A 22,305-nucleotide genomic window follows, 5' to 3' on the forward strand; every position below is an offset into this window, starting at 1 on the left:
TGAGTTTGATCCCTGGGACCCAGGTGTTAGAAAAAATGACCCACCGCCCACATGTTGTTCTCCGACCTCTTCAGGTGCACTGCGGTGCATACATCCACTCACATAAGTAAATATATATGAACGACGAGGAGCCAGCTTTAAGTCCAGGACCTTAGAGTCAAGTCCTTCAAGGGCTTGGGCTTAGGGAAGATGAGACATCAATGGTATAGATCTCATCTCACCAGAACAAGTAAGGTGTCAGAGAAATGGGCGTGATTGTTGCCAAGTGCTGACTGCTATCAGTTATTAGCTTTGGTATTATGTTATTTTCAAAATAGAAATAGGTTTATTACTGTTACAAAACTAAGTATTTTGTAACAAAACCAAGAATTTTGTACATGCTTGTAATCCCAACACTTGGAAGATGGGGCAGGGGGATCAGGAGTTTGAGGACAACACTGGTTACAAGTGAAAAGCCGTCCTGGGCTACAAGAGACCTTGTCTCTCAGAGAAAACAAACAACAGAACAGTTAGTGTATTTGTGGAATGTTATTGATTAAAATCTGTACCAAGAAACCAAGGCACAGTGAATGCTGCCATCTAATGTGAGGTACTAGATGGGCTGCAGACATTACAAAGGAAGGAGCTGAGGACCGACTGTAGTCCAAGAGGTAGGGTTCTTATGCACTGGACTAAGAGTGCAAGAGCTGGAGAATTTATTCTATAAGGACAAGAGCACAGAATCTTCAGGTTGTCTTTCTCTGAACTAAAAGATTTCTTCTGATGAGTGGAGGCTGAGGCAAGTGGGTGGAGAGTAGAAAGCTAGCCTAGGCTACAGAGCTCAAGGATAGCCTGGGTTCTATAGTAAAACTCTGTGTCAGACGAAACAAAACAAATCTATAAAGTTACACCTATTAGCCATTAACCTTCAAGCCCAAAGAGCTAGGGTTCAGTCCCACATATGCCACTAGCAAATGCTCTGAGATGGGCAGCTTTCCCGTTTGAAGTCTGTCTTCTCCCCCATGAGGTTACCTAACCTACTGAAGTCTCTTTAGATAACATGTCTAATTCAGGACTGTTATCTCCTAAAGTTAGCCTTTGGAGTACTTGATTAGAATATCTGTACTTTCTAGACCATGCGTGTAGAATCAGTAGAGTACTTACCTAGCATGGTACAAAGCTAGGTAAGAATCTTGGCCCTGCACTCCTGCAATCCTAATTCTTGGGAAGTGAAGGCAGGAGATTAGAAATGTAAGATTATCCTTGGCTATGTATTGAGTTCAAGGCCATTCTGGGCAACATGATACCCCATCTCAAACAAAGTAACCTACACATGTGTGCGCACATGTGTACATGTGTTTACATTTCTATTTCTTCACTACACATTAATGTTCCCTCTTTATGATTGTTAAGCTGTGATTTTAATTACTGTGTGTTAAATGGTTCAGGATAAAGTTATCACCTAGAACAAACCAGCATTTCAGTGGGTCAGCACAGTGAAACTGGAATTTATCTTCCTGCTTTTGTAATAATAATCCACTGAAAATTTTGACAAGTGACCCAGCAGACAGCTACAGACTCAGGCTCCTGGTTGGTGTTTTGCTTTCCTTTGGCCATTCAGAGCTAGCTGCTTTCCTGTCTAAGGAAAGAACAGGGCAGAAAGCCATCTCCTTCAGAAGTGTCATTCATCACTTATGATCTGGTTCTACCTGAGAAAAGAACCACATGGCTTTTTCTAAGCTGAGGTGCCCCCCAGGGAGGGTGGGGGGATGAGAAATGTGGCCCCTAACTGGGTAAAGGGAATAAGAGCCTTTGGTGGATGGTGAACGTCTTATTTGCTCAATTATTTTCTAGCTGAAGAAGAGGAGGAGGTCATCTTTTCTAAATCAGAGTTCCCTAAGAAATACAAATTCCCCGAGAATCTCAGGTATGCACACAAGTGGCTGCCGTTGTCATTGTTTTGGGTTTTTGTTTTTTTTATTTTGCTTTGTTTTTTTCCCCCCTGGAATAGAGTTTCTCTGTGTAGCCCTAACTGTCTTAGAACTTGCTCTGTAGACCAGGCTGGCCTCAAACTCATAGAGATCCCCCTGTCTTTGCCTCTCAAGTGCTGGGATTAGAGGCATTCGCCACTACTGCCGGACTTGCATGTGTGAGTTTTTAGACAAGAACAGAAGCAATTGTTGTAAAATCGCCCTTGGGTTCACCCACTCTGGGTCAATCGACCCTTTGAGCTTCTTACATACAGAGGAGAAACTGCAGGGGCTTCATGGTGCATCTGATCTGTGAGAGCACTGGATTTTGTTAGTCTTCAAAGATGATTTTGCATCAAAATCTGTGCCTTGCCTGTAATTTCTTGATCTCCTGCTTATTCATTCCTATATTTAAACAGTGTCACAGAAACAAGGGAAAAGATCTTGCACTTCTTTGACGATGTCATCTCAAAGATGAGGTCGTCTCCGGATGACGTCATCCCTCTGGAATCCTGCCAGTGTGAGGAGCTGCTCCAGATTGTTATCTTGCCTCTGGCCCAACATTTTGTAGCCTTAGAAGAAAAAAACAAAGCCTTGTACTACTTCCTAGAACTTGCATCTGCCTATCTCATCCTAGGAGACAACTATAATGTAAGCTATTGTTCTGTGCCTCCTCCTCCACCCCTAAGACTCAAGCAGCACACAGCCAGATCCAGCTCATGCGTGCTTACGTAATGCGTACATTACGTCCTGTTGATCTCTCCCAGCACCCTCTTCCTTAGACAGTCACACCGCTGAGAAGGAAAATGATCTCAGATTGAGACAAGACAGGTAGAGCAATTTCAAGGTCACTGTACTATTGCTGTGAAGAGACACCATGACCACAGCAACTCCTATAAAGGAAAGCATTCAACTGGGATTTGCTTACAGGTTCATAGGTTTAGTCCATTGTCATTGTGGCAAGAAGCACTATGGTGCACAGGCAGACATGGTACCCAAGGAGGAGCCGAGAATTCTACATCTAGATCCACAGGCAGCAGGAAGAGAGAACCACTAGGCTTGTCTTGAGCTTCTGAAACTCCAAACCCACCCCCAGTTACACACCTCCTCCAGTAAGACCATACCTACTCCAACATGGCCACACCTCCTAACAGTGCCACTCCCTAATGTTCAAGCACTCAAATCTATGAGCCTATTGGAGCCATTTCTATTCAAACCACCACAATCATAATACATCATGCCTGGCATGGTGATATGTGCCTGTAATGTCAGCACTTGGGAGGTAGGTAGAATATCAGGATCTAGTCAAGGTCAGGTTCAGCCACATGGCAAGTTTATGGCCACCTAGGATGTACAAGACCCTGTCTTGAAAAAAAATAATTAATTAATGATTAATTAAAGTTCTACAACCAAGCCAGGCATGGTGGTACACTTGGAAAGCTGAGGCAGGATAATCACAAGCTTGAAGTCAGCCTAAGCTATATACCGAGCTCAAGACCAGCCAAGGCCACAAAGCAAACCTTTAATTAATTAATGATATATTGCCACTTTTGAAATTGTCTACCTGAATGGAAGAGAGGAAAATGGACTTATATGCAAATGCTTTGGATTCGCTCTTAGTATAAGTCCTTCATTTTCATCATAGCCCTTCAGAGTGGTTTATGTCTTGCTGTCCAACAGTACTTTAGAGCACAGACTATCTCTAGGTCTCTTGGCTGACATGAGTTTCATTTCAGTCCTGTAACCCTCAGAGGCTCAAACACTTTTGTCTCCATGCAGTTTGGCTAAACCTTGACATAGACAGGCTAGAGACCACCAGAGCACCTGTTAACACTTCTCTAGAAAACCTGTAAGTCTCCATGCATCATGCCCCTAGAACTGAAGTCATTGCATGCATGTAAGAAGTGATTGCGACATCTATCAGACAGAGGTAGTCATGAAGTTAAGATACACTCTCAGCCTCTGTTTAGTTTGGAGATGCATTACAGTCAATGAAACCATGTTAGGGATGACATGGGACCTGGGTAGCTCCTGCCTCCTTTGCTTTAGGAGTATCTGGGGCAAGAAACCCTCTGTGTTATAACTCACTACCTCTCTGTTTTCTTTGCTGGTTGGTTGCAGGCATACATATATTTGGGTGAGGGGGAAAGGCTACTGAAATCTCTGACAAATGAAGATTCTTGGAGTCAGACCTTTGAATATGCTACCTTTTATAGTCTCAAAGGTGAGGTAAGAAACCACTGAAGGTATAAAGTTGCCATTTTGTGCTGGAGTCCACAGAAGGAGTAGAAGCCATCTTTATAAATTCTAGCTGTTCTTCATCCACTGCCACAGATTCCTGTCCAAGATTCTCAAACCCAAGCTACCGGACTCAATACTTTCTCACTATAACTTGTCAGCAACATGATCCTGCCCACTGACCTAGGCTGACATCTTTATGAGATGTCTTTGTAACTGTGGACAGGAATGAGTAAATATCCCCTTACATGATACTCAGTGCCAAACCTTACTCCTCAGCCTGCCTTAGGAAGGCACCTGATAAACGTTTACTTTGAAGATTACGTCAAAGCACATGAGAACTTTATTCCTGGGCCACAGATCAGCTTTTTAGATAAGTATTCTCCCAAAATTTACTGTTGGAACCCACCAAGTCAAGAATCATTGCTTTTCCCTCTCCTGCCTCATCTCCCTTAGGTCTGTTTTAATATGGGGCAGATGGTACTCGCCAAGAAAATGCTGAGGAAGGCACTGAAGCTTCTCAACAGAATGTTTCCCTGCAATCTAGTCACCCTGACTTTCCAAATGCATGTTGAGAAAAACAGACTCTCCCACTTCATGAATCAACATATCCAGGAGGGCTCGCTGCCAGGGTAAGGGAAGGAGCTAGGGAAAGCTGAGCATCTCGTTCCTGTTCCCAGACAACAAAGATTTCCACACAGCGCAAGTCTGTCCTCACAGCCTGGTGCTCCAGTAGCTCAAAAATTCCTTTTTTGGTCTGATTATTTGTTGGAAGGGGAAGAGGCAGATATAGTAAGGGCTTCACAAGTAGCTTTCGTCAAAGAAGTTCAGATGACAAAACATGAGGTTCCTTCACAACGTGAGCACCAATTCTCTTTCTTACTCTACAGTGATTCTCCTGGGGATCCAGAGCCAGATAGCAGAACTGGTGCCATGTTCCTTAGAGCCTCAGCTGCAAGCCCTCTCCCATGCATTACTAAGATACTAAGTATTATTCTTACTTCAAAGAAAACTAGCAGGCCTTGAGGACATGTGCCAGTGACTAAATTTCTCTTCTCACCTATGAATTTGACAAGGGTTACATTAGGGATGGGTAGTCATTAATTTAAAATGTAGCTATGATTTGGTCTACAAATGAACTATTAAAAAAAATAATGATTAGGGGTCTGGAAAGATACTGTTATGGTGTCAAAAAAACAGGAGCTAACACCGGAATATTGCAAGGTAAAAATCAGACTTACAGTCAGGTCAAACTTACAGTCTCCCTCGGTGAGAGAATGAATCAGCCTAGACCAGAGGCAAGAGGACCCTTGTACAACAAGTGATTACAAAAGTGGAATTTCATAGTTATTTTTATGATCATGGGAAAGGTACATGTTGTGTAGGTTTATGGTCAGACAGTTAACATACCAGGAAACATTTTATGGTCAGTCAATTCTTGGGACAATGGAAACAATTTACAACGTGTAATTCACAAGATTATTGAAGAAGAACAAATAAACAAACAAATAAACAAACAAAAACAAGTCGACCTCTAGCTAAGGATTGGATGAAAGTCATTGTTTAACTAAAAAGAAAACCAGAGTCAGCAGTCCCTTAACAATGTCTCAGCGATTAAGGACGCTTACTGAACAATCTTAAAGATCAGAGCTGGTTTCCCAGCACACACATGATAAACCATACCTCGGGAGCATGGCAATAAGCATGTGCCAGGGGGACAAGACCGGCTGAGAGCTCACATTTTGAACCATAGGAGGAAACAGAAAGAGCAGATTCAATATGGCACCAAAGCCGGCTCCCAGCAACATACTTTCTCCAGTAAGGCCACACCTTCTGAGCCTCCCCAAAAAAGTGCCACTAACAGGGGACCAAGTACTTAGATGGCAGAGCCTGTGAGGGACATTCTCATTCAAGCCACTATATCATGCATCCCCAAAGTGCTTAGAAACCCAGTTCTGAGGGGTCTGATACACTCTTATTCATATGCATAAAGTGTGAGCAACAGTCCTGTTTAAAAAACACACAAAATAAGTAAAAAAAATGACTATTTTGAAAGAAAATAGTAATAGAGTTGGTAGCACGTGTCTGTAATGTCAGCACTTGGGAGACAGAGGCAGAAAGATAGCACACGAGTGTTTGGAAGTAACCTGCTTTGTTTTTACGAAGCACGTTTTCTTACTTGTAAAATGGAGACCATGATAGCTATTTTGTGATGACATAGGGTTTTTTTTTTAACTTACTTTTATGCATATGAATGTTTTTCCTACATCTATGTCTATGAACCATGTGTACGTCTGGTGCCCACTAGGGTGTCAGATCCCCTGCAACTATATTTAAGTTGGTTGTAAGCCATCATGTGGGTGCTGGGAATTGAAATTGGGTCCTCTGCAACAAGTGCTATTAACAGCTGGGCCATCTGTCCATCCCCATAACATAGTTTAGATAAAACATTTGCCTTTGTCAGGCATCATTGATTAAGTGAAGCCAGCTAAAGGTTCATGGGGGACTGTCTTAGTCAGGGTTTCTATTCCTACACAAAACATCATGACCAAGAAGGAAGTTGGGAAGGAAAGGGTTTATTCAGCTTACACTTCCACATTGCTGTTCATCACCAAAGGAAATCAGGACAGGAACTCACACAGGGCAGGAACTTGGAGGCAGGAGCTGATGCAGAGGCCATGGAGGGATGTTACTTACTGGCTTGCTTCCCCTGTCTTGCTTAGCTTACTTTCTTATAGAACCCAAGACCACCATGTGAGGGATGGCACCGCCCATAATGGGCTGGGCCTCCCACCCTTGATCACTAATTGAGAAAATGCCTTACAGCTGGATCTCATGGAGGCATTTCCTCAAGGGAGGCTCCTTTCTCTGTAATAACTCCAGCTAGTGTCAAGTTGACACACAAAACCAGCCCATACAACTGACCCCTTGTCAACATGACACACAAACACATCACTATTAAGCCTCAAACCTTACTTTCTTACTCATCCCCAAGATTTAAATAACTTTAAAAGTCCCACAGTCTTAACAATTTTTTTTTTTTTTTTTTTTTGGTTTTTCAAGACAGGGTTTCTCTGTGTAAGCCTGGCTGTCCTAGAACTCACTCTGTAGATTAGGCTGACCTCGAACTCAGAAATCCACCTGCCTCTGCCTCCCAAGTGCTGGGATTAAAGGCATGCGCCACCACTGCCCGGCTACAAATTCTTACATATTAAAATGTTGATCCCTTTAAAATATCCAGTCACTTTTGAAATTCAAAGTTGTTTAACTGTGGGCTCCACTAAAATACTTCCTTGCTTGAAGAGGGAAAAATATCAGGGCACAGTCACAATCAAAAGCAAAATCAAACTCTAACCGTCCAATGTCTGGGATCAACTCACGATCTTCTGGGCTCCTTCCAGGATTTGGGTCACTTCTCCAGCTCTACCCTTTGTAGCACACAGATTGTCTTCTAGGCTCCAGCTGTCTGTACTCCACATCTACACTTGTTTAAAATGCTCTTCATGAGACTTAACCAGAGAACAAAGTCTATGAAAGGCATTTCTGAGACTTCCTCTATCGATGCAATTTAATCTGAGTCTCTTAGCCTTAGCCTCAGGCACTCTTCAGACAAGGGCAAAATATAGCCATATTTTTCACCAAAATACCACAAAAACAGTCTTTGCACCACATACTGAAATTCTTCTTTTATGAAACCTTTTGGGCCAAGTCAGCACAGTTCAAGTTACTCTCAGCAACAAAGTCTTCCATATTCCTACTACGATAGCCCATTAAGCCCCATTTAAAGCATTCCACTGCTTTCCAAATAGAAAGTCCCCAAAATCCACTTTCTTCCAAGCAAAATCATGGCCAGGCCTATCACAGCAATACCCCAGTCCCTGGAACCAATCTCTGTCTTAGTTAGGGTTTTATTGCTGTGAACAGACACCATGACCAAGGCAACTCTTATAAAGACAAATATTTAATTGGCTGGCTTACAGGTTCAGAGGTTCGGTTCCTTATCATCAAGGCGGGAAGATGGCAGCATCCAGGCAGGCATGGTTCAGGAGGAGCTTGAGAGTTTTACATCTTCATTATAAGGCTGCTAACAGAATACTGGCTTCCAGGCAGCTAGGATGAGGATCTTAAAGCCCACACTCACGGTGACACACCTACTCCAACAAGGCCACACCTACTCCAACAGGGCCACCCCTTCTAATAGTGCCACTCCCTGGGCCAGCTATAACAGGGACCATTCATCACATCTGAATCTGTAGGAAAGGAGGAGATGAGTTAACTTCATTTTTCTCAGAAGGTGAAGTTCAGACAGGCTAAGCAACTAATTCAATGTAACCTACTTAAGTGCTTCCTAAGAGTGGGCATGACTGTCAGCCATGGGTCAGGCCTCCAATCAGATAAGGGCTCTGGGATGAACAACAGGAGGACACAGGCAGCCTGATCACATGAACCTGGTGGTGACGGAACCTTCTATGTCCATCTGCCTTCCCTGTGACAGGAAGAAGCTGGCCCAGCTTTACCTGCAAGCCTCCTGCTTCTCCTTGCTGTGGAAGATCTATAGCTTGAACTTCTTCTTCCACTACAAGTATTATGGTCATCTGGCAGTGATGATGGAGATGAACACCTCGCTGGAGACTCAAAATGATTTCCAGGTAGGACATTTGTGTAGCTCTCCTTTAAACTGCTGGATGTCATTCAGAAAAGCAACAACAACTGTCTTAGCCAAAGCCGAAGGGGATTGAAAAATCAAATGGTTGTAACAGAAGCCTCTCTGACTGATGACTTTGCCAGTAGCTAACAAATGTTTTGGCCCCAGATAACCCCACTGTTAGAATCATTAAAGATTCAAACATCTCTTGCTTTTGCAGGTTGCAATTGATATTTATAGGACTCAAAGTGAGAAAAAAAAAACCTTAAAATTCTCAAAAACAACACTAATAAGTACCTACTAACATAATTAACATTTTCATTAAAAGTTTTACAAGTCCCCAAACAACAGCAAAACACAATGAGAAGTGTGGCATTATATTAAGTTTTTGTAAATATCTTCATTTTTTTTCTTTATCGATTCTGTGTTTGCGTCCCTTATTTTGTTAGAGGAAGATTCATGTTTGTTTGTTTGTTGGAGACAGGCCTCACTTTGTAGCCCAGGCTGGCTCCCATCCTGCAGTAATCCTCCTAGGTCAGGCTCTTGAGTGCTGAAATTATGTATGCCACTAGGCCTACCCTGATAACTAGATGCTTACCTCATTGTCACTGAGGTGGAGTCCCACAGTTGGTGCTTCTCAGTTGTATACTAGGAGAATGGGAGTTGAAGAAGCTAAAAGGATGGGTCTGTTTCCAAAGATAGAATCAAGCCAGGGACAGTTGAAGGTAACAGAAGGACCAGATGAGAACCCAGAGAGTGGCACAGACCCCAGCCATCCTCAGTGTAACCACCAGTGAGCCACACAACCTCTGAGCTTTCTATTTGCCCCATAAGATGTAACAGTCGGATTCTGTTGCTCTTGGTCCACATACAAGATGTCAGAGACTACTGTAGGACTACGGCAGCTGCAGATTTTTTTGTTCAGCCACCATGATGTATAGCCATCTGTTGTGGTAGCATTTTGCATGTTCACACCATCACACCAGGAAAAGGAATTTACTAAGAAGAACTTTAGGGTTTATTAAGTATCCAGGGACTTGCCTTTGACAGAATTGGTAGAACCTCTCCTGTACAGTCACCCCAACATAAAATACTTGGACTATTAGAGAATCTACTACCAGCCTATTATCTTGTCTGCATCTTTCAAAGACAGTTTACACATGTTGTGCATGTATTATGTATGCATGTATATATGAGTGTACGTGTGTGTGTGTGTGTGTGTGTGTGTGTGTGTGTGTGTGTAGAACGATTCTTCAGAGGTAATTCTTTTCTCCTTGCTCTTCTCCAAGTATTTATATTCTGGGACAACTTTCTCATTTTAAAGATTTGCTTAAAGAGTGAGCAACTTCTCTTAAATCTTCAATTATGTTTTAAATTAGTCCTTACTTTATCAAACAAGCTAACCAGACCAGCTTTCCTTTTTTTCTACATTACAAAAGCAGTGCATAAGAAAGGATAATTGTCTCTCAAATATTCCTTTCCACCTTAACATAAGTACCTACCCTGTAGACCTGATTGCACCCATCCTGTCTTGTACTGTGCAGCCATTTCTTCCCATATATAAGCTATTGTTTATATTTTTCATACAGATTAAAATGTGTGTATTTCATTTAAAGACCGTATACAAGACGGGCCATGGAGCTTATCCTGGAAGACCCAGTAAGGTGGCAGACACCTAGTTTTATTTCTGCACCCAAGTCCATGATATTGCTCCAAGTTTAACAAAGTTTCCTGGTAGGCTCTGAGTCTTTCATGCTGGGGTTCTTCCTCAGTCTCCTCCTTTTTCTGTTGCTGCCTTTGTAGATCATCAAGGCTTTTCTGGACTTTTCCCTGTACCACCATCTGGCTGGATACCAGGGTGTGTGGTTCAAATATGAAATCCTGGTCATGGAGCACCTCCTAAACCTCCCCCTGAAAGGGGAGGCCATTGAAATCATGGCGTACGCAGCCGACGCACTGTGCCATATCAAGTTCTTAACGGGTCATCTGGACTTGGCCATTGAGTTAGGTAAGGGCTGGCTAGGCAAGAAAAAGCATAAAGTTACATGTAATACCCCGAAACACAGCATGATTGCTTTCTCCCCAGGCTCCCGGGCCCACAGGATGTGGTCACTTCTTCGGAATCCCAACAAATACCAGATGGTTCTCTGCAGACTGAGTAAACCTCTTTTCTTGAAAAGCAGGTATTTGTCCTAAAGCATTTTCCAAAGTTAGGACTCTACTTTCCTTTCCGTTGCTGTGACGGAGCACTCTGCCCAAAAGTGGGGAGGGAGGGATGGTGGCGTTTATACTTGCAGGTCATAGTCCATCTTTGAGGAAATTTGGGACAAGGAACTCGAGCAGGGACCTGAACAGAAACGGTGGCTTCTTGGTGGTTTGCTCTCTGTTTCCTTTTCCAGTACGTGATTAAGCTAGCTCTTAGAACTAGAGATGGTGCTTCCTCCAGAAGGCTGGGCTTCCCGGCATTAATTAATGATCAAGACAATTCCCCACAGAAATACCCACAGGTCAGTGTGATCTAGGCAATTCCTCAACCAGGAAGCTTTCCTCTCAAATGACTCTAGGCTATTGGGTTGGCAATTACATCTAATTAGAAGAGGAAGCTGCTTGTGAGATTCTGGCTTATTCTCTCCCCCTCTCCCCCATAGCACAGGAAAGGAAGATAACATAACTGATGACTACCATTTTATCAATCAACATCACTACTTTTTTCCTGTTAATTCTCTTACTGGAGTTATTTTGTATTCATGTCTATCTGGTTGCTCTGGCCAGGAGGGCAACCAATTACATTTATTGTGGGAATCAGACCTCCATCTCTGTCAGAGTAAAAGAAAAAAGAAAAGACATTGTGCATGCGCAAACAAACAACAGTGAAGACTTGGCCACATGGGCCAGACACTAGTCCCCATGATATGGAGGGCCCCTGTAAGAGCAGTTCAGGGTGAGGGCCCAGTTGGAGGCTTAGGTTCTAGTTCTGGGCAAGGGGAGATTTGAAGCCTATTCTAAGAGTTGTATTTGGTTCTGAACTACTGTTCATGCCCAAGACTAACTAGGCCAGGACTGAACTCCATCCCTTCCTCTCACTCCTTTTATCACCACTTCTATTCCACAGATACAAGCATTTGGTCCAGGTGCTGGGATGGTTGTGGGACCTTTCTGTAACAGAAGAGCACATCTTCAGCAAGGCATTTTTCTATTTTGTCTGCTTGGACATCATGCTTTACTCTGGTAAGCATGGAATTCATTCTGGCTTGAGGAATTAAAAAAAATCAAGGTGGATCTCCATACTGGAGTGAGGAGGCAGCTCTTAGGGCTTGGGCTTTGGACTTTGACTTTGGACTAGTGTTAAGGGATGGACAGAGATGCAATTGGCAATCAGGAATGCAGAGAACCTAGTGATGTGATTAAAGGAGCTAGTTAGCAATTACCATAATTGTAAGGAAGCAATGAATGCCAGGTGTGTTAGTGCACACCTTTAATCCCAGCACTTGGGAGGTAGAGGTAGGAAGATCTCTATGAGTTCAAGACCATCCTGATCTATAATAGTAAGTTCCAGGACAACCAGCGCTACATAGTAAGACCTTGTTTCAGGGCTGGGGGAGGAGGGAGCAGTAACAAAGAATAATGAAAACTGGAGGAACTTTGTAGGTCTGAGATGTCAGATCAATTTCTGAATGAGTGGTAGTCACTGGCATTGTTTTACAATGTGCCTTTTACTGGAATTATTTAATTTTTACAGGATACACTTAGGAACTTCATATTGATAAGCATGTCCAACACATGAACTACAGGCTATAGCCATGACTCTGGTCTGTCCTTGTTTGGTCTTTGTTGCTATGATAAAACATGATGACCAATAGCAACCTGGAGAGGAAAGGGTGTAATTCACCTTGCAGGCTATAGTCAGGACAGGAACTCAAGCCAGGAACCTGAAAACACTAACTGAAGCAGAGACCATGGAGGGGTGCTGCTTACTGGCTTATTCTTGTGGCTTGCTCAGCCACAATCCAGGACCACCACCCAGGGGTGGCACTGTGTCCAGTGGGCGGGGGTGAGCCCCCCACATCATATCCTGTAGGCCAACATAATGGAAGCATATTGTCAATTGAGGGTCCCTCTTCCTAGATGACACTAGCTTAGATCAAGCTGACAGAAAACTAACCAGCACATGGTCCAACACAAAATTGTAAATTTACCTAAAACTTTGAGATCTTCTTTTGTAGCTTGGTTGCATGATTCTCCAACATGAACATTATCAATGACAATGTGTGTTGCTATGTTAAAGCTTTCACATGCCTACAAGAGCTGGCCTGTTGATAATGAGAGTTAATCGCTGTTGGTGATGTCAACAGAAAAACAGCTCTTGCCGGGCAGTGGTGGCGCATGCCTTTAGTCCCAGCACATGGGAGGCAGAGGCAGGTGGATTTCTGAGTTCGAGGCCAGCCTGGTCTACAGAGTGAGTTCCAGGACAGCCAGGGCTACACAGAGAAACCCTGTCTTGAAAAACAAAAACAAAAACAAAACAAAACAAAACAAAACAAGGAAGGAAGGAGGGAGGGAGGGAGGGAAGGAAGGAAGGAAGGAAGGAAGGAAGGAAGGAAGGAAGGAAGACAGAAAAACAGCTCTCACCTCACAGAGGATAAGGAAGTGTCAATTCTGGAGCCAAACATGAAAGACAGTGGTCCAGGAACACAATTCTACGCCCCCAGCACAGAACCAGCTCCTTGAACTTCTTCATAATAATAGTGTAAAGAAAGTCATAAATCAAGGTGCTTTTCAAATGTATAGGTGGGAACATTAGCGAGAACTTACAGCAAAGTGGACAGATCTCAGCTATAGGTTTCCGATGTTGCCTGCTGACACACTCAGCTTTTAGGTCAGGTTGGTAGAAGCTAGGCGTCTGCTAAGTTCAAATATTCTAAATGGTTTTTAATGTGTCAGTCACAGAGTGTTGGGCCCAACACGGAAGTGAGCAAGGAATGACTGACTAGGGAGCTAAAGACAGTCAAAGATAAATTACATTCAAGCTCTCGACCTGCAACATCCCACATCCCTGAAGTTCCAATCAGCCAATCAGCCTCTGCAGACCACGGCTTATTTTTAAGAATCCTCACTCACAGTGACATGGAAAACAAGCTCTTTCCTGACAACCTTTAAGTAGTATTGAGTAGGTGGCTAGCATGTTAAACCAGAGGAACCAACAAGGGGTTCCTTCTCCACTCATGGTTAACAAAGCAGAGACATACATTTGTTACCAATACAGGAACTGTGGGTGAAAACTGGGGATTCCTGGACTACCAGGACTTCTTGTAGTTGAGCTGGGAAAGGTTGGATTAATCTGATGGCGTTTGGTTTCTTCTACGGAATTGGGTCATGTATCCGTAAGAATCCAAGGTATAGCTAAGATCCTGTAAACACAGGCCAATGTAGCAATGTGATTGTTGCAACCCACAGGACCCTCTGAATATCTAAAGCAACCAGATATTACTATGCAGTGGGAAATTCTGTTGAGAGCTAAAGACCAGAGAGACCCCACTCCATGCTGTCACAAAATCGCTCTGTTCTCTCCTTTTTAGGCTTCATTTACAGAACATTTGAAGAATGTTTGGAATTCATATACCACAATGAAGACAACAGAATACTCAAGTTCCAGAGCGGACTCCTCCTGGGACTTTACTCCTGCATAGCTGTCTGGTAAGAATGTGTCCATATCATTTAGAGTCTAAAGTGAGAAAGTTAGATCCCAAAGAAGAGTTCGGTTACAGTCTTTAAAAGAAAGAACATATATTCATAGTTTACATCTGACACAGCTTGAAGGTGCCAAAGAATATTTATAGAGAAAGCCTCCTGAGGGATCCTTTAGAAACCTTCAGCAGAGGACAGAAAAGTAGTTCTGTCTCAATGCCACAGTAATACCAAGCTTACAGCATAGGTGACCTGATGGCCAGGGGTTTTGCATCTGTGGAATCAGAGAACCTAAGAGAGAAGCTATCCGGTGTGGGGGAAAAGTTGCAACTGTCCTGGACATGTGGAGACTGCTTCCTAGTCCTTATTCCTTAAACAGTAAAGTGTAACAGCGGTTTGCATAGGGTGACATTGCAGATGGTGACATTATCAGTAACCCACGTGATGCAAGAAGACGCATGAAGCATTGTCTGCAAATGCTGCACCATTTTACATTAGAGCTTCGAGCGCCTGCGAATTTGAGTATCTCTTGGATCGGGGCATCCTGGCACTGAGGGGATATGAGGGACAGCTGTACCTATCTCTGTGGAGTGCTGTATTTTGGGCATTGAAGAAACAGTACCCCTTGCCCACATACACCTGCCCCATTCTAAACAGATGGAAAAACATCATTTTGAGGTAACGACCTTGGAGGATCTGAGTTATATAACATCTGCAGGGGCTAACACTAAGCTCTAGCATTAGACCTACCCACCCTGCAGTGGGAAGTTCTCGAAGCCATGGGTTTCCCTATCCAGGCAGGCTTCTTTCTGTCCCATGGTGGAGAAGCTCAATGCCATGTTAGCCATCAGCTTCACTGGTTCTTACGATGAAGGAGGCCTGGGTCCTGAGCTGTGCTTGTCTCGGTCTCTCCCAAATCACCAGCCAACTAAGGCACTCCTTATTGGCGAACCAAGAGGAGCAGAAAAACAGCCCTGACCCTGTGTTCCACTGGAGTCTCTCACACAGAACACTCGGGCCAGAGGAAGAAACACGGCTTTAAGCTTAGGAAGCCAGCAGCTGGGACTGTACCTTCAAGGAATGAGACATACACATAGGACAGCAGGCTTCTCTGTCATCTCCTGGACTGAGCCCCCTATCTTGTTTGCCACCTCACGTTATACACGGCCAGGTTGTCTAACGCGCCTTGGCAAAAGCTCTGTGATGAGATTGAAGGCCACAAATTGGAGCAACTCTGAACTGATGTGAAATGCCTTCTGATTTAAAAAAAAAAAAAAAAACTCAAATGTGGGCATGGTGGTTCACACCCATGAGCCCAGCACCCGGGAGGCACGGGTAGGAGGGTCAGGAGTTAAAGAGTTCAATGCCAGCCCAGGCTACCTGAGACTCTGCCTTAAACACAAAATAAAGTTATGTGGGAGAACTTAACATCCAAAAAAACCTGCCTTTACCAGTTAAGGCTCCATATCAAATTGGTATGGCCACATAAACTAATTTTCAAAGGCTCTGAAGTCTGTTATGTTAATTCCTCATTGTTCTCTGTCCTAGTTGGGATGTTTGTGTAACATTTATGTCCCAGACCAATACTTCTCATACTTAGTGGCCATAAGAATCACCTAGAAGGCTTGTTAGCTCAAATTCCTGGCCCTCACTCCCAGAGCCTGACTGAGTAGGTAATCTGGGTTAGACCTGGAAATCTACATTTAATAAAGAACCCAGCTTTTCCCACGTCCTGAGCTGGCTCGAAGGCCTCTCCTTGCAGTGCCGGTGGCCCGAGTGCAGAGTCCGGATCTGGTGAGGTGCAAGTCATAGCTGGACGAGCTTTTAGAAAGTTTCTTCTACTCTTTGACAGAGTAGTGCTTGAAAGGAGGGCCGTGGAAACTGTGGGGCGCCCAAAGATGGAATTAGGCTTCCAGAAAGTCTCCAAAAAAAGTATAGTAAGCAACAGTGTTGTGGGGTCAGACACAAAAGAAAGGTGTGGGGAGATCCAAGCACTCAGAGTGAAAGCTGAGGATGAAGTTCTCACAGAACATAGAGGCACCAAAGGAATTTTAGATGACAAGGATCATTTCTTATTTAGAGATGGTGGTGCTCTTGGAAAGTCTGTGGACTGAAACCACGGTTGAAACGGTGTCACATGAAGCTGGCCATTCCATTGATGTTCTGAACTCTCTCATCATGTAAATAATTTCAATACTTCCCTTTTATAGTAAGGTGATGGTGCCTAAAATTAAAAAGGACCCACGTGACACAGGCTTGTCTGCAGGCCATGCTGAGAACTGTTGGCCCATCCCTCTTTGCAACTGGGACAGCTTCTTCAAGCCTGAAATGTGTGACCTGTCTCACTTCCTAGAGTCCAAGGAGCATAATGGATAGTGCCCAACACACATGTGTGCTCCTGCTGGCTCTCTGTCCCTCCTGAGTCATAGGATTCCATCCTCTTCTGGATCCTTGTCACCTAACATCCCGATGTTTCATACAGAAGGCAGGTAGAGGTCCAAGATACTGAAAGTTGGCATCCACAGAGGTCTGTCAGGAAACCAGCCCATCCAGAGAGCCATACTGATTTTAAATTGTCTTCTTTGGCTCTGCAGGTATGCCAGACTTCAGGAATGGGACAACTTTTACAAATTTTCCAAAAGAGCCAAAAATTTAGTGACACGAAGAACCCCAACAGTTCTTTACTACGAAGGAATCTCTAGGTACATGGAAGGGCAAGTCCTCCATCTTCAGAAGCAAATAGAAGAACAGGCTGAGAACGCTCAGGACAGTGGGGTGGAGCTACTCAAGGTGAGGTCTGCCCCTGGTTTGCAGCACAATACCTCCTCCAGTGGATTCCTATCTACCCTCCTGGCTAATTTATCTTCTCTGTACAGAATTTGTACATATTTATGCTAAAAGCTTTATTTTTAAGACAACCCTCCTAAAACATCAGAAAAAGGGCTGGAGAAATGGCTTAGCAGGTAACAGTGCTTGCTGCCAAGCCTGGTGGACAGCATTTGATCCACGAGACCTACATAGCGGAAGTAGAAAATCAACCCCTGGAAGTCATTCTTTGACCTCCACACATATGTTATAGTGCATGTGACCCCCCCTACACACACTAAATGTAATAAAACTTTTAATTAAAAAGAAGAAAACACAATTTGTTTGTAACTGCACAATTTAGAGATTGTACTTTTTGCAGCCTATGTGACACCACTGCTCAAGTTTCCTGCATGTGTCCATGAGTTTCCATTTGCTGAGACTTGCTATCAAATAGAACTCTCAATGACTTCCATGGTTACATTGTTTTATACAGTACTTTTTTTTATTTGATATTTTATTTATTTACATTTCAAATGTCATCACCCTTCCCCATTCCCCACACCCATTAATTCCCTATCCCATCCCTCCTCCTCCTTTTTTTGCCTTTATACTATTTAAATTATATGCAAGTATTAAGGTTAGTTCCAGGTTGAGGAACTAGCAATACAATAGATACAAATAGTCCAGGAACAAGGAAGACAATAAACCCAGATAGTCAAAGAACACACACTACAATAAACAGAGTCCTTTGATCACTTCTGTGATCACTATTTCTAAGGGATTATCAAGATGATCAAAGTATCTGAGCCTACTTCCCTGTCCTAGCCCAAGGTCATTTTCATGCCTGAAGCCTATTTCTTTGTTCTAGCTTAAGATTTAGATTTCTGCCTATAATTACTACTTCGTTCTAGCCTAAGATTTAGATTCCTGCCTGAAATTTCTTCTTTGTTCTAGCCTTGGATTTAGATTTTTGCCTGAAATTACTTCTTTGTTCCAGCCCAATGTCAGATTCCTGCCTGCAGTCCATTTCCTTGTCTTTGGCCAATGTCAGATTCCTGCCAGGCAGCCCCAAAAGCTCTCCACATCTCCCCCTTTTTATTGCATAAACAAGACTGAGCCTGTCTTAGGTTGTTCTGACAAGAAAGCCTTCCTTACCCATCATGGAATGTGCATTATCATAGGCAATGCACTCCTGTCTTGGGTTGGTAAGTCTCTGTGCGGAATCTTATCCATCCTTGGCTTACCAGCTTGTTAAATTAATAACTCTGTCCAGGGGTCCATTATCAGTTTCAAGTCATGTACTTTGGCTGCCAGACTATTGGTGTAGTTAGAGACAAGCTTTAACATGATGGGCAGAAATAAAAGTATTCCCAGGACAAGAAGGGCTAGCCTGATCAAGCTATATATGCCATTCCTGAGGATTGACCAAAATGGAAATACGGACCTCAGGCCATGGATAATTTTATCGGCATTATCTGCAGCATCAAAGGTCAACAGAGCAGCATTCTTTAAATTCATAATCTCACTATGTAAAGTTAACACACCCCGAGAGGTATTAGGATTATGCCAAATATCTTACAGGTGTCTTCAAACTTTTTTCTAATTATAATGACAATCATTGTAAATTTGTTTTTGTTTTTGTTTTTGTTTTTTGAGACAGGGTTTCTCTGTATAGCCCTAGCTGTCCTGGAACTCACTCGGTAGACCAGGATGGCCTCGAACTCAGAAATCCACCTGCCTCTGCCTCCCAAGTGCTGGGATTAAAGGTGTGCGCCACCACTGCCCAGCTCATTGTAAAATTTAAAAGTAACACTACTCCAATGATATTTGTCATGACACTTGGGATGGCTCCTAACTCTTGAACCCTGAACCTCCTTCAGATAATTTGAATAGATAGTAGAGCATCATCAGTTGTTCCAGACACCTATATAAATCCTTTTGTATACTCAATACGTTAGTAACATTTTTTTGCTAGATGGTTAACAAAAACAGTTGTCTTAACTCCTTGTGTCAATGCTATTGCAGAAGCAGTGGTGCCAGCAATTAATGGAATTAAAGCTGTTATAACAGCAATAATCAAGCCTGCTACACTCTTCCTTCTGCTTAAGGCCTAGCTCACTTCTTCCAGAGCTTTCAAGCTTTTTTCAGAGAATCAAGGTTTTCTAATACTCAGGGCAGTAAGACAAAAGCTGGATGATAGACCCCCGTAACAGACATGCCAGGTTTCAACATACTAACACAATTGGAAATTATACAGTCAATGCAACTAACAATAAATACTGAAGAAGAGACAAATCCAATTTTACCTTGACAATTAAAAGAGCCTTAAAGCATGCACTAACCCTTTTTCGAAATCCAGATCCTGTCCCAACTTTTTCTCTTGCTATCCTAACATAGTGAGCTACAGCTAACTTCCAAATATGTCTCTGACAATGTTCAGATCCAGCCTTCCAAATGTAGACTGTTATTTCCAATATTGGATTGATTTCTAGACCAATACATGATTGAGTCCTAATAGTTGGTCACCTTTAAGAAAAATACAAGAGACATTATAGTTTCTCTTTTTGATTCTCTATCCCACAAGGTCTAAAAACTTGAGGCAAGGCAGCTTGTCTCATCTGAGATATAGTCAAGCAAAGATGGGTCAGGAACATATGTCCAATACAGCTCTCCAGTCACCCTTGTCAGGGCACTCAGCAAGCTCACAGGTCGGCATCATTCTTTGTCTCAGCAACAGTGTGTCTCACCAATCTTTTAAAAGTTCTATGGGTCTCTTCCACAATACCTTGTCCCTGAGGATTATAGGAAATCCCGGTAATAAATTGTTGACAAAAAGTCTTGACTGCTCGACTACAATTGCCAGACCCATTATCTGTTTATTATTGGATATTTTATTTATTTACCTTTCAATGTTATCCCTTCTCCCATCCTCCCCCAAACCCTTTATCCCATTCCCCCTTCTCCTACTTCTATGAGGGTGTGCCCCCACCATCCACCCATTTCTGCCTCCCTGCTCTTGAATTCCTCAACACTAGGGAATCCAAACTTTCAGGGATCAGGCCCTTCCTCTTCCACTGATTCCTAACAAGGCCATCCTCAACTACCTATACAGGTAGAGTCATGAGTCCCTCCCTTTGTGTTCCCAGGCTGGAGGTTTAGACCATGGGAGTTCTGGTTGAGTATTTTGATATTCCTTCTAAGAAGGACAAAAGCACCCACACTTTGATCTTCTTTCTTCTTCTTGAGCTTCATGTGGTCTATGCATTGTATCTTAGGTATTGTGAGCTTTTGGGCTAATATCCACTTATCAATGAGTGCATACCATGTGTGTTCTTTTGTGATTGTGTTACCTCACTCAGGATGATATTTTCCAGTTCCATCCATTTGCCTAAGAATTTCGTGAACTCATTGTTTTTAACAGCTGAGTAGTACTCAATTGTGTAAATGCACCACATTTTCTGTATCCATTCCTCTGTTGAAGTACATCTGGGTTCTTTCCAGCTTCTGGCCATTATAAATAAGGCTGCTATGAACATAGTGGAGCATATGTCCCTGTTGTACCTTAGAACATCTTTTGGGTATATGTCCAGGAATGGTATAGCTGGGTACTCAGGTAATACTATGTTCAATTTTCTGAGGAACCACCAGACTGCTTTCCATAGTGGTTGTATCAGCTTACAGTCCTACCAACAATGGAGGAGTGTTCCTTTTTCTCCACATCCTCATCAGCATCTGCTGTTACCTGAGTTTTTGATCTTAGCCATTCTGACTGGAGTGAGGTGGAATCTCAGGGTTGTTTTGATTTGCATTTCCCTGATGACTAAGTATGTTGAACACTTCTTTAGGTGCTTCTCAGCCATTCATGTTTCCTCAGTTGAAAATTCTTTGTTTAGCTCTGTACCCCATTTTTAATAGGGTTATTTGGTTGTCTGGAGTCTAATTTCTTGAGTTCTTTGAATACCTTGGATATTAACCCTCTGTCAGATGTAGGATTGGTAAAGATCTTTTCCCAATCTGTTGGTTGCCACTTTGTCCTATTGATGGTGTCCTTTGCTTTACAGAAGCTTTGTAGTTTTATGAGGTCCCATTTGTCAATTCTTGATCTTAGAGCATAAGCCATTGGTGTTCTGTTCAGGAACTTTTCTCCTGTGTCATGTGTTTGAGTTTTTCCCCCATTTTTTCTTCTATTAGTTTCAGTGTATCTGGTTTTATATGGAGGTCCTTGATCCACTTGGACTTGAGCTTTGTATGAGGAGATAAATATGGATCAATTTGCATTCTTCTACATGCTGACCTCTAGTTGAACCAGCTGAGAGTGGGGTGTTGAAGTCTCACACTATTATTGTGTGAGGTACAATGTGTGCTTTGAGCTTTAGTAAGGTTTCTTTTATGAAAGTGGGTGCTCTTGCATTTGGCGCATAGATGTTCAGAATTGAGAGTTCATGTTGGTTGACTTTTCTTTTGGTGAGTATGAAATGTCCTTCCTTATACTTTTTGATAGCTTTAAGTTGAAAGTCAATTTTATTCGATATTAGAATGGCTACTCCAGCTTGTTTCTTAGGACCATTTGCTTGAAAATTTGTTTTCCAGCCTTTTACTCTAAGGTAGTATTTGTCTTTGTCACTGAGGTGGGTTTCCTGTATGCAGCAAAATGCTGGGTCCTGTTTACATATTTAGTCCATTAGTCTATGTCTTTTTATTGGGGAATTGAGTTCATTGATATTAAGAGATATTGAGGAACAGTGATTTTTGCTTCCTGTTATTTTTGTTATTAGCAGTGGCATTGTTTGTATGGCTATCTTCTTTTGGATTTGTTGGAAGAAGATTACTTTCTTGCTCTTTCTAGGGTTTAATTTCCCTCCTTGTATTGGAGCTTTTCCCTCTATTATCCTTTGTAGTGCTGGGTTTGTGGAAAGATATTGTGTAAATTTGGTTTTGTCATGGAATATCTTGGTTTCTCTATCTATGGTAATTGAGAAT

General features: G+C 42.7%; 1 protein-coding gene across 3 annotated transcripts in view; it reads left to right on the forward strand.

Annotated features, from left to right (window-relative positions):
* Adcy10 (adenylate cyclase 10) overlaps nucleotides 1-22,305 on the forward strand; it is a 91,020-nt gene that overhangs the window by 62,119 nt on the left and 6,596 nt on the right. For 2 of the 3 annotated variants that reach the window (XM_028759310.1, XM_028759318.1), the window contains 10 exons: nucleotides 1,834-1,906; nucleotides 2,369-2,600; nucleotides 4,071-4,178; nucleotides 4,644-4,819; nucleotides 8,683-8,836; nucleotides 10,636-10,840; nucleotides 10,919-11,015; nucleotides 11,945-12,060; nucleotides 14,409-14,526; nucleotides 17,112-17,307. In XM_028759310.1, the coding sequence (XP_028615143.1) occupies nucleotides 1,834-1,906; nucleotides 2,369-2,600; nucleotides 4,071-4,178; nucleotides 4,644-4,819; nucleotides 8,683-8,836; nucleotides 10,636-10,840; nucleotides 10,919-11,015; nucleotides 11,945-12,060; nucleotides 14,409-14,526; nucleotides 17,112-17,307 (1,475 nt within the window). The remainder of the gene's footprint in view (nucleotides 1-1,833; nucleotides 1,907-2,368; nucleotides 2,601-4,070; nucleotides 4,179-4,643; nucleotides 4,820-8,682; nucleotides 8,837-10,635; nucleotides 10,841-10,918; nucleotides 11,016-11,944; nucleotides 12,061-14,408; nucleotides 14,527-17,111; nucleotides 17,308-22,305) is intronic. The other variant, XM_028759325.1, reaches the window with a different exon arrangement.

The sequence above is a fragment of the Grammomys surdaster genome, unplaced genomic scaffold (assembly GCF_004785775.1).
Source record: "Grammomys surdaster isolate TR1022 unplaced genomic scaffold, NIH_TR_1.0 130, whole genome shotgun sequence".
NCBI classification, from domain to species: domain Eukaryota; kingdom Metazoa; phylum Chordata; class Mammalia; order Rodentia; family Muridae; genus Grammomys; species Grammomys surdaster.